This window comes from Emydura macquarii, unplaced genomic scaffold (assembly GCF_026122565.2).
Source record: "Emydura macquarii macquarii isolate MOO-44397 ecotype Brisbane River unplaced genomic scaffold, CSIRO-AGI_Emac_v2 contig_2422, whole genome shotgun sequence".
Classification (NCBI taxonomy): Eukaryota; Metazoa; Chordata; order Testudines; family Chelidae; genus Emydura; species Emydura macquarii.
In genome coordinates this window covers 29020319-29032762 of record NW_027132559.1, presented here as the reverse complement: position 1 = coordinate 29032762, position 12444 = coordinate 29020319, and the positions used below count along the sequence as shown (strand labels likewise).

Genomic DNA, 12444 nt, shown 5'->3' with positions numbered 1-12444 from the left:
TACTTTTGTGTGTGTGAGTTCTTATAATCAGATCACAATCAAAATGTTGATTGACCTGTTAAAATTATTAGTAATTTAACATGAGTTACAAGATTGGGGCCTTTGTGTGCAAGCATTGTGGAATACAAGCTATTTTGGCAGCACACATAGATCTGCAAGGGTGGCATTAGATTTTAGTGATCTAAGTATAGTACAATTCCCTGAAAACTAGAAGGCACACGGGAATTATGAGTAACTATCCCCCAAATTATATTAAGGGATGGCACAAAATTCTGCCTTGCCCAAGATGTTGTTCGATCAAAGGCTGGGCCTGTGAATTGAACTGGATTAATGCTGCCTCACATGATTTTTTGCAGCTGAACCATTCCATCTGTTCCTGCAACACTGCTTAATAGTAAGCATTCAAAAATCATCCTAAAAAATCATCAGATTGTCTTAAAAATCATTAGAGAAAAAAGAGTTGGCTTTTTATTTGCTGTTTGGTTTTTGAACTTTTCAGGTGCACTCAGACAATACTTTCAAACTTTTCTCTGGAACCAGGAGGGCTAGAAGCTTAAAAAAAGAAAGACTGTACCTAATTTGCATCTTAGGCTATGTCTGCACTGCAGGCAGCACCGCTGGCAGTGCAGGATCAATTTTGTGGGTTCGATTGAGCGGCAATGAAGACTTTCTCAATTGAACCCTGAAGTCGAGTCTGTAAATCCACCCTGGCAAGAAGTGTAGCGCTGCGTCAACAGGAGGGCATTTCCCATTGGCGCAGCACAGTGGAGACCCTGCAGTAAGTAGACATTAGGAAATCAATGGGAGATAGGCAAGTTACTGTACGTAGCTTGCGTATCTTCCATTGACTGCCACCGAAATCTGTGGGCAGTGTAGACCAGGCCTCAATATGTGACTATCTAATCAACAACAACAAAATCTGCCACTGATAAAAGGGAAGAGAACCATTCACAGTTACTTACCAATTGCCCTTTTATTTTATCTGAAAGATTAGGATCATTCAGGATTAGAACAGGTTCACTAGGAGAATCCCCAGATATCAAATGCAGGTTTGATACACTGGCCTTTTCACCAGACAGTCCAATTGTAATGAATGATATTCCAAGACTTCTGGCAGCTGCAGATATCCCCTCAACATCAGGACTCTTTGGATGGTCAATACCATCAGTCATCAACAAAGCCACTTTTATACTTCCCTTACGACCTTGAGTTTTAAACAGTTCAGTGGCATTGGAAATTGCATAATAGGAGTAGGTACCTTGCCCAATATAGTTCATATTCTTGACCTCCTGCTTAAAGTTATTCAGGTCTTTCCAGGCTACAAAGGGATGATCAATTTTGACTGTACTGCTGAACTGCATGGCTGCCAGTTTGACATCATGCTTCCGGAATTTACCAGGTTTCATTAGAAAAACTTGTTCACTTAAGTTGTTAACAAAATCTTTCTGCTTATGGAACAATGTATTTTTTGCACTTTCAGAGCTGTCCAAGATAAAGACTATGTCAACAAAGCACACAGGATCTGTAATGGAACAAGAAAGTTATGATGATAATCTATTTTAAGGGTACATACCTGTGTTCAAGATTTTAAATTTAGGAAATCATTGCAACATTTACAAACCTCTCTCATCCTTTTTCTTTTTAAAGAGGTATGGACAAACTCTGCTCTGTAGTACTTCATCAGCCCAATATTTCAGAATTTAGGTCACACTTGCATCACAGATTATTTATTTATTATATTATTATTATTATTATTATTATTACTATTATTACATCAAAATATAAATTTTCAGACAGCAAATTCAATATGTTGAATTTCTCGTAATGTATATTATTCAGAAGTGATATACATTTAAATGACAACAATAGACCACATTACAGTACAATGTAGGTGTGAAATGTGCTGCCATATATTCCAGGACTGATTATCAAACACAAACTAAACCAAAAAACAAGCACAAAATAATCCCACATATGTATAATTTCTCATTTCCTTGGAAATTATCCTGGAAAACTAGGAAACATTTTATACAGCCTACTACAATTTCTAAGAAAAAGGTTGTACCGTGAAAATCATCTTTTCTTGTGAGAGGATTTGGTTTTTGTCCCTTCTTTCTGTTTTGTCCATAGACTTCATGATCTGTTGCGAAAGCCAAAAATAAAAGGCAAAAGGCAAAATGTTTTTTCCACATAGTGACGGTGATCCAAAATCAGATGATTTATTACTTCTATTAATAGAAAACAAAATATCTATTAATGCTTCAATAACAAATTAAAATAAATAGACACAAATACTGTAAATGTAGAACAAAATTGCATATTGAGCACCTTTCAGCTTCTAGGTACTGTATCTCAAAAAGATTTAGCAAGGAAGAAGTTAAAATATCGGCAATTCTGTGACCAAGTAGGAAAACACAGCAGCCAGTGCAGTTTCAGCTATATTTCGCACATCCTAGGACATTGTAATCTGTTTCACTGAGAGAAAAAATGTGGGATGGGACACAAAAAATGTTCCCTACTCTGTAAAATTATTCACTGCTATCTTTAACTTTCACTTGGACGTCCAACTGAGATAGGCACTAGGGACCTCAGTTAATATATAATTATCATCACATTTAAATTATAATGATAGAAACATTACATAAAACATTGATTATATGTTTGCTGCTGCAGAAGTACAACTCTACTTGCTTAACGATACATAGGAACTTGTTTTTCATGTCTGTAAACTTCACTTTTACACACAGATATTTTAAAAAGGTTTTAAAAGTCCACTATATATTCTCTTTTTTACAAAGGGAAATAGTTTACCAGTGAAATTCTACAATTTAATATTTTATCACTTCTTTCTAAAAGAATGGATACAATGCTGTTTATAAGATAAAAAACACCATGGGATCATATCTATGATACATGTAGGTAAACTAAATATATTATTAAAAAAATTTCCTTGTCAATGTGTTAAGTAATTTCTATAGTGTATTGATAGGTAGTAATCTTTAGTGTTAATGATGTTTAAAATAAATTGCACTAAATTGTAGGCATTTTTGTAATTCAGGTTTAATAGCTGACATATATTGCATAATACAAGTCCTAGTTAAATATTATTTTTGAACTCCATTCAGTACCTACACATTTAAAATAATGAATGCATTTGTCCGAGAAGATAAAAGGGGAAAATGCACAAAACAATAACAGAATGACTAAGATTATAATAAGCAATAAACTTCACAATCAATTTTACACAGTTTATGTTCAGCTGATTTTATTTCAATGTGATAAAAGTGTTCTAAACTATTTATGACTTACCTTATAAATCATTCAAACAGTAAATTGAGGATTAAATAATCTGTAAATAAAGGTGACTGGAAAATACATTTCTGTTTAAGAAAATAAGGCAATTTGTAAATAAATAGTCTGTCCAGTTGTAAATAAGAGTTACCTTGCATCTGCATCTTTCATGGTCCTTTATTCATGTTTTATTTGCCAAAATTGAATCCAGATTGGCAGGCATTTAGCCAGGATTCAGAACTGTGTGGGAGTAGTTTAAAGGGACAGTGTCCTATAAACATGTTAATGTCTTTCAAGTTATTTGAAGAATAAAAGTGCTTTTTTGTTTTCCATAACTGAAGTTTTAAATAGAAATATTAATGATCAATTACCAGTGTCTGCATCTATGCCTTTTTCTACTATCTCTCTCTCCTCCTCCGTGCTGATGTAGGGAAAAGCACCTGTTGTAGGTGCCAGGTAGAATAGAGCCCCAAAACAATACAATTTTAAATTCCATAATATCTTGCATGCAAATTGTATTCAATATCATGTTACAGAGAGAAATTAGACAATTCTGGTGTTAAATAAAAAACAGCAGAGGTAGAGAGAAATTAGAGATGCATAGCTTTTGAGGCCAGAAGATATCATTCTGATCAATTATCATGACCTCCTGTATAAATAAGTTATAGAATTATACCAGTATTTTCTGTATAGTCCCATAACTTGTGGATGAAAGTTTTGGAAAGACATTCAGTTTTGATTTAAAGACTCCAAGCGGTGGAGAATTTACTATATCCCTGTAATCTGTTCCAATGGTTAATTTCCCTCACTTAAAAATGTGTGCATTATTTCCATCTACGAATTTTCAAGCTTCAACTAGCAGTCATATTTTCTTATGTATTTGTCTGCTAGATTAAAGAGACTTCTATTTTTAGTATTTCTCTCTGTGCAGAGCTGTTATTAACAACAGAGTTGTGCAGAACTCTATTAGCAATACAATTGTTCAGAAAATCTCTTTTTTTCACAGAAAATTTCAACTTTTCAGTGAAATATTTCAGCTAAAAAATGAAATGTTTTGATTCAAAGCCTCGTGGGATTTTTAGTTTAGGTACTTGTGCTTTCATTCTTCTCTTTGGGCTTGGCTTTCTGGGTGGACTACATCTCCCATGATGCAACACTTTCTCTCTTCTAAGGGAGAGAGTGCATGATAGGAGTCACTTTTCTCTTATAAACTATACAGATTGAGCTACTAAAGTCTCTCATTGCAGGGTATGTTTTCGAAACCTCAGATTACTCTGGTAGCTCATTCCCGAGCCCTCTTGAGTATTTCAGCATCCTTTTAAATGGTGGACATCAGAACTGGGAGCAGTTTTCTGAAACTTTCTATGTAGAAGGCCAGTGCACATCTACTCTTCCTTGTTGGTATGTGGCTTCAGATAGAAGACCAGCAAGAAGATATCTTGGTTACTATGGAACTGTAAAACCACATTTGGAAAGAAAGCTGGATGAGGATGCAATTAGACTTTGTTCTTGAAGAACAACATGTATGGTGGTTCTGAAGTGAGGGCCTAGATCTCTGAGATCTTTCTGACCAAAATAATGACCACTAGGAAGATTGCCCTCCAGAACAAATAGAGCAGACAGTATGTTGTTAGGGGCTCAGGGGGTCCTGTCAGTTTTGATAATACCAAGTTGAGGTCCCAGGGAGGGATTGGTTGACATACTCAGGGGTACAATCTCTCAAGACTCTTAAGAAATTGATTACAGATGCTGTTTGAAAACATGGAATGGCCATTCACCCATAGGTGAAAGGCTGAGATTGAGGCCAGATGGATCCTAATAGGTGACACGGTCAGATAGTCACCCTAATAGATGATGGGATGATACCTTCTTGCTTCAGGTGCAGTCCAAAATGAATGGTACTGATGATTGCAAAGATGAGACACCCTTCTGCATAGACCAGAGCAAAAGCCTCTTCCACTTTGCTAGGCTTCCTGCTTCCTAGTAGGACCTCGCGGACCTGTCCTGAACATGCTAACTCTGCGGGGTTCAGCCATGAAGCTTCCAGGCCGTCAGATGAAGGGACTTCAAGGTTTGGGTATTGTAGACAGCCATGGTCCTGAAAGATCAGGTCTGGATACAGTGGCAGAAGGATTGGCATCTCCACTGAGAAGTCTAGAAGCATGGTGAACCAATGCTGGCAGGACCAGGCAGGTGCTATGAGGATGCCTCATGCTTTGTCCCTTCTGATTCTAAGCAAGATGTTGTGTATGGGAGGAAACATGTAGAAGAGATGACCTGTCCAAGGGAGGAGGAAGACATCTGTGAGAGATCTAGGGCTGTGACCCAAGAGGAAACAGAATTGGAGATACTTCCTGTTGTGCTTTGTGGCGAACAGATCTATCTGGGAATTCCCCATCTCTGAGAAAATGGTGTTCACAACATCTAGACGAATGGACCACTCCTGGTGGTTGGAGAAGGACCTGCTGAGGAGATCCGCTAGCTTGTTCTGCAATCCCAGCAGATATGAGTGTGACCCATCTTTACCTAGGGTAGCTCACCTGAAAATGCCAAGCTCAGGGCAGGCTGCAAAAGAAGAACCAATTCTCTCAAAACTGGTGGCTAAAACTGATGTTAGATACCCTAACCAGTCACAAGCTGTGCTTCTGATTCCCCACACTGATTATCAAGAAGCTAAAACAAGAAGTTACATAGGCCTCTTTGTTGCATTTCAGTCTCTGGCCCCCAATCAGCAAGTAGGTCCAATAAAGAGAGAAATTATTTAAAACTCTATTCCTTTTACCAAAATGTTCTCCTGATCTCCAAAGGGTCAGCCACATTACCAGACCAATAACGGTTTGGATCTTACCCAAAATGCCATGCTGCCAGCCAATCCTTTGGTAACTAAAACTAAAGGTTTATTATAAAAGAAAAGAAACAAACAAGATGAGAGATGTTAAATGGTCAAAGCAATCAGATACATACAAATGACTTCAAAGTCCATATATATATATCAGATTCTTAGAAGTCCTGGAGTTTGCAGGCTTGTACAGTTCCTCTGGAGTACACCCAGTACCTGGATGGGTCTCAGTCCTTTGTTTCACAGCTTCAGACGTAGAACAATCGATCCAGAGGTAGGAAGCAGAAATGAAGACAAGATGGAGATGGTGCAGCAGCTTTTTATAGATTCTGCCAAGAGGTTGTACTTCCTTTGTCCCAAATACAGCCACATACCACATGGCATCGAAAAGCCTCAGAGTCCCCTGTCCATAGGCATGTTCCTACACTTTCTGATGACTCATAAGATGTAGCCCCTGGATTCTTTCACTGGATTAATTGTAGATTTGGGTTCCCTTGATGGGCCATCAAGCAGTTTTAGTGCTGCTGCCATCCTGTCTAGGGTGTCACCGAGAGACACAGCACAAGTTTGAAACACAAATATACCATACATATTTAAAACTCATAATACAAAGCTGATACATACATATAAATGTGCTTATCAAGCTTTGATTTTTCCATCAATACCTTGCATGGCATATCTTATTCAACATTGACTGCAATTCTGTAATATTGGTATCTGTAATATTATAAATGGTCATTCATATTCCACACAGCGTCACAAGGAGGCTTCGAGGTGGATCGAATGGGCTATGCAAAACTCCCACAAAGTGAAGTGCTTCATGGCACAGGTGAGAGGAGAGTGCTCTTGCCTGCTTGTTGATATAAAACATTGCCATCACGTTGTCTGTGAGAAATCACACGTTCTTGCCCACCCCATGGGCTTAGAATGCTTGGCAAGCCAAACAAACTGCCCTGAGCGTTGTTGTGCAGCGAGAGCTTTTCTGGAGACCAGAGGCTCTGAGTTTTGAGGAAACCCAAGTGAGCACCCCATCCCATTGCTGAAGCATCCATAATGAGAGACATTGATAGTTGGGGTCTTGATAATGGGACTCCTGAGTGCACCACCAGCAGTTCCAGTCACCAGTTGAGGGAGATGATCACCAATGGGAGGAACTCTGATAATTGTGTCCAAATAGTGTCACTTTGGCAAATATATGGACACCAGCTATGCCTGGAGAGGTCTAAGTCAAAGTCTCACATGCTGCACCACATAGGTGCATGACACCATGTGGCCCAGGAGCTTGCTGTCATGATGGGGTGATCTCTGAGGCTCTCTATAAGCAACACTATTGCTTGGAACAGCAGTTTTGGGAGGAGGGTTCTGGCTTGGACAGAGTCGAGGATCACCCAATAAACTTTATCCTGTGAACCAGGGAGAGAGTTGACCTCTGCATGTTAATCAGCAGACTTAAGGCCTGGAATGTTGACTGGATTAACCTTATATCGGACTGCACGTGGGCCTTGGTCCGACCTCTGACCAGCCAGCCATTGAGGTAGACCTGAACCCTTTGCCTCTTTAGGAAGGCTGTGATGACCGCCATACATTTCGTGAACACTCAAGGGACCACTGACAGACTGAACAGGAGAACCACAAATTGGTAGCGCATGTGGTTCACTATGACCCTGAGGAATCTTCTGTGTCCCGGAAAAATTGAAATATGGAAGTAGGCGTCCTTCCAGTTGAGGGCGGCGTACCAGTCCCCTGGATCCAAGAAAGGGATGATGGAAGCCAAGGAGACCATGCAGAACTTTAGCTTCTTCATATATCTATTAAGCTTTCGCAGGTCCAAAATTGGTCTGAGACTGCTTTTGGCTTTCAGGATTAGGAAATATCAGGAGTAGAACCCTCTGCCCCTTAACTCCGGTGGAACCTTTTCCCATTCCAGCTCCCACTCTTAGGAGCGACTGCACTTCTTGGGCTAGAAGTTGCTTATGAGAAGGATCCCTGAAGAAAGACAGGGACAGAGAGTAGAGGGGGAAGAACTGAATTGAAGGGTATATGCCACTGCTGTCATGCTTAGCACCCAGCAGTCTACTGTAATGTGGGCCCATGCTTGATAGAAATGGGATAAATGGTCCTCAAATAGTGAGGAGGTTGGATCAAAGTTCTGTCCTGGTATGTCGTCCCTGAGCGTCCCATCAAAAGGCCTGCTTGAACCCACCAGAGTGTCTGGGTGGGAGCAGGCATGGACGCAGATGAGGATTGGGGAGGAGGTCATCTCCTAAAGCCCTTGCTCCTCTTCCTATGAAAGTCCTGCCGGGCAGGCGGTGGGAAGAATCTAGAGACAGGTTGAGGCTTATAATGCCTCCTCGTGGGTGTATAAAGTCCCAAAGACTTCAGAGTAGTCCTTGAATCCTTTAGGCCATAGTTTCTCAAACTGTGGTACACGTACCACTGGGGGTACGCAAGACACAGGCAGGGGGTACCTGGAGAAAAACAGAGTGAAGGGGAGGCAGGCGGCAGCTGCCAACTTCTGGGGAAGCCGGGCGGCAGCAGCCTGCTTCCCACGCAGGTCCCATCTCCCAGCTGGGAGGCATCTGGCAGACCCTGGCCTCTGGGGAAGGCAGGTGGCAGCCCCCTACTTTCCCCCAGTCACAGGTCCCAGTTGGGAGGCGGGCGGCAGCTGCCACAGTCCCAGGAAGCTAGGCTGCAGCTGCCCGCTCCCACCCGGTCACAGCTCCCAGCTGGGAAGTGAGCGGCAGCTGCAGGCTCTTGAAGGAGGTGGGTGGCAGCCGCCCGCTTCCTGCCAGGTCCCAGCTCCAAACTGGGAGGCGGGTGGCAGCTACTAGCTTCCGGGAGAGGCAGCCACCCGCACCCCAGCTCCAAGCTGAGGGACAGCCTCCAGCGCCCCGGCTTGAAGATGAGCAGCAGCCGCCTGCCCGCATCCCTGGGTCCCAGCTGGTATAGAAGCCTCCTCTGCTCCAGCTCAGATTGGGTGGCAGTTGCCCACCTCCCGGATTGGCAGCCCAGTGGCAACCACTTGCAACTTGCCCAGGTGGCAGCCCCCCTCCCTGGCTCAAAGCCCAGTGCCCAGAAAACTTGTCAATTTCACTGCTCTAGCTGAGCAGTGAAATTGAGAACTATGACAGCCCCAAATTTTACCAGTTACCCTCTTTTCCTGTCTCTTTCTCTCACCCTCCTTCCCTGTCTCTCTCTCACCCCTTCCTCCTCTAAAATCTATGGCATAAAATTTGGCACGGTGCTTTATATTCCCCAGCATTGGCATGCTGCTCAAAGCCTCCTAGTTTTGGCCAACATCTTCTCTAGCCCAGGTACATACTTGAACTGTGCACCCCTGGTGTAAAGGTGGTAACCCTACCCACACTTGATCTGACATCTGTCATATGATGGCCTTATATACTCAGCTCTTCTTCCACCATATGGCTCACATTAGTCTGTAAATATAAAATCCCCTGGAATATTGAGTGTTGGGGTACTTATTAACATTTTCAGAAGTTAGAGGGTACTTGCTACTTAAAAAGTTGAGAAACACTGCTTTAGGCTGTGCAGCTTAGAGTCTGTCTGCTTGGAAAGAGCAATGTCAGAAGGTCCTGTAAAGTCTGTTGGACCTCCTGCAGCAGCCCTGAGAACTGAAGCCATAAGCTTCTGCAGATTGCCACCGCTGAGGCTATAGAATGGGCTGCAGTGTCACCCACTCATTCATGGTGTGACCTCTGTTGAGCTGTCAGAATATTGATACTGTAATGAAAAATGTTTTGTTTTCCAACAAGCTTTCAACCTTAAACAAGTCACATAGGCCCAATGTTTTTAACAGAATTTACTAATTTTGTGTGCCTCACTTTTTGGCTGCTCTATTTGTGACTGAGTCTGAGACAGTGACTTCGACTACAGCTGTGGGTGCTCTGTACCTCTGAAAATAATGTATACATGGACTGACTCTCTGAGGTCCTGAGCATCTGCAGTTTCTATTGACTTCAAGTGTTTTGCTCCTGTAAGCAATAAATAAGGACTGAAAGATCTGGCCCTATCACAGAGTGACTGGCCCTTCAAGAAGGAGCAGAGTCCATGGCACCTTTGTGGCTGCCTCCCAACTGGGTTTCAGAGAAGACACATTGGCCATATAAATGGGGACAGAGTGAGGCAGTGGAGGGTCAGTCAGGAAAATAGCAGGTAAGAGCTGTCTGGGAGAGACAAGGAAGGCACAGAGAGTGGAAAGCGCTGCAGGTTGTCCCTAGGAATATGGAGGAATTGCTAGGAGAGCAGCAGAGGAATTAGCTTGATGACTTTCTGGAGCCAGACAGCCAGAACCTGGAGACTGAAAAGGGCTGAGTCATTGGACTATGTTTTGGGTAGAAGAGTCATGAGACTAGTCACTCAAAGGTGGGTGGCTGGGAGCATAGGACCATGGAACATGGGCAGAAGAGAACTGTGAACTGAGTGCTGGTGGGTTCACGGGTGGGTGACTTGCAAGTGATGTCCCTGAAGGGGGGAATGGAAAAACCTCTGTACCTTTATACTGTGGAAATTGGAAGAATGGTTTTACCATGAGTGTTCTATGAACTATTGTTAGTATACATGAATACATTTTGCCTAGAGGTTGGATTTTGAATTGGACAGTCTGAGAGTCTATGCTCTTTTTATGGATGGACTGAGGGGAAACTGAGTCAGTTGCTTTTGTTGTGCCATTGCCTGCTGCAGGAGGGTGCCCCAGTTGAGCCTGCCCTATGACAGAACCAATATTAGTAAACTAATGTTCAAATAAAGAATTAAGGTATATTCACACATACTGAGTTTCAGATATGCACACAGCTCTGGTAGACTTCAGTAGGAGCAGTCTATGGGCACCAAAGGTAAGAATTTGGCCCACTGTTAATCCATTTACAGGATACTTTAAAAGGCTATGGAGTTGAGTATGGGTATGGATTCTCTCCAAATGGTTCCTGCTTCTTAGCTTTCTTGGAGAAGGACTCTCTGAAAGAGACAAAAAGGAAAAAAAAAAAAAAAAAAAGGGAATAAATACAAAAAATTTTACATAGAACTTTCCTGTCTATTTTGGTCTTGAGACTTCTGCGTGTGGTTAGTTTATTTGGCTGAGTCTGAATGAATATTGTGCTTATGTGAACAATGTGTGCCATGGCGAGCATTTGCAGAATATTGTAATATCCTTGTCATGATAGTTATTGACCTGGGGTACACATAACTACATTGTGTAACAACATTAAAACACAAAGCTTTCCCAAGGATGCTAAGGCAAGTAAGCGTGATAACTTTCATAACAATACCTTGCTTCAATTTTTAGGTCTACAATGCTGCTGGAGTGCTACATCACATAATATACAAACTGGTTGCCAGAAACATCCTAGTCACCCAATCAAAAAATTCCTACAGTTCCATTATTAAAGCTGGTTGTTCACCATGGCAAAAATGGAAAACTGTCATTGCGAAAAAAGATAAAGCAATAATTTTAGTTAAAAAGATAGGTGTTATGGCACATTTTAAAGTTAAATTGTTTCTCATGCAAAACTATAAATATAGTTTACTGCGTAACAAAAAAATGTGTATAAATTTTTTAAAAAATATTTAACTGATAGTTTAAATCCTTTACTCCTACTCAGTACAATGAACATATACAAAACAAATTCTGTGAAAAATCATTGAGGAGTTTTGCTCAGTGGCTGGCTGACCTAGATGAGAAGTTGAGAAACATAATTTTTTTTCTGAAAAACCCTAAAAGTCCAAGTGAGACAGACATACAATCTTACCTACTATCAGTGCTATCAATTTGCAATAAAAGAGGTGCTGGAGTGCAAGCAATGTTTTTACATTCATAACTGATGCAGCAAGCCTAAAGGTGCCAGGCTATGAACTGCCAAGCCTAAAGGTGCCGGGGCTCAGCCTTATCAAAAACTGAGCACTGTTTACTATGGACAAAAGTTTTACATTATGTTTGAAAGAAAGAAAAATACTGTAAGTGGGGAAGGGAGAGAATCCTTTCATCAGAATAACACCATTTCTAGACTTCGGGTTGTTCAGTATGAAAAACTGTGCAAAGAACAGATATAAATTACTTGGGCTTTTCCAGTCAAACTCATAGCTTCCCTAATAGTATCAAAGATGAAAGGTGAGGTTTTAACCTAAAGAACAAAGATGAAGTTACACATCTTACCACTAGGGGCTTTTTCTAAATGTTAAACTACATTACTCATGATTGTCTGACCTTCTTGGCAGCATTGACTGCAGCAGACAGTGTTTGACATGCTACTCCTCTGTAACAACATAATCCTGTCTCACTGCCCCTTTTCTGGTTCCCT

General features: G+C 41.3%; 1 protein-coding gene across 3 annotated transcripts in view; it reads right to left on the bottom strand.

The window, feature by feature from the left end:
- The window catches only part of COL28A1 (collagen type XXVIII alpha 1 chain), a 126004-nt gene extending 122578 nt beyond the window's left edge, over positions 1–3426 (bottom strand). For all 3 annotated transcript variants that reach the window (XM_067562144.1, XM_067562146.1, XM_067562145.1), the window contains exons 1-3: positions 3310–3426; positions 2066–2228; positions 963–1522 (exon numbers count right to left, since the gene is read on the bottom strand). In XM_067562144.1, the coding sequence (XP_067418245.1) occupies positions 963–1522; positions 2066–2192 (687 nt within the window). In that variant the 5' untranslated portion in view covers positions 2193–2228; positions 3310–3426. The remainder of the gene's footprint in view (positions 1–962; positions 1523–2065; positions 2229–3309) is intronic.
- Between the last annotated feature and the right edge of the window lie 9018 nt (positions 3427–12444).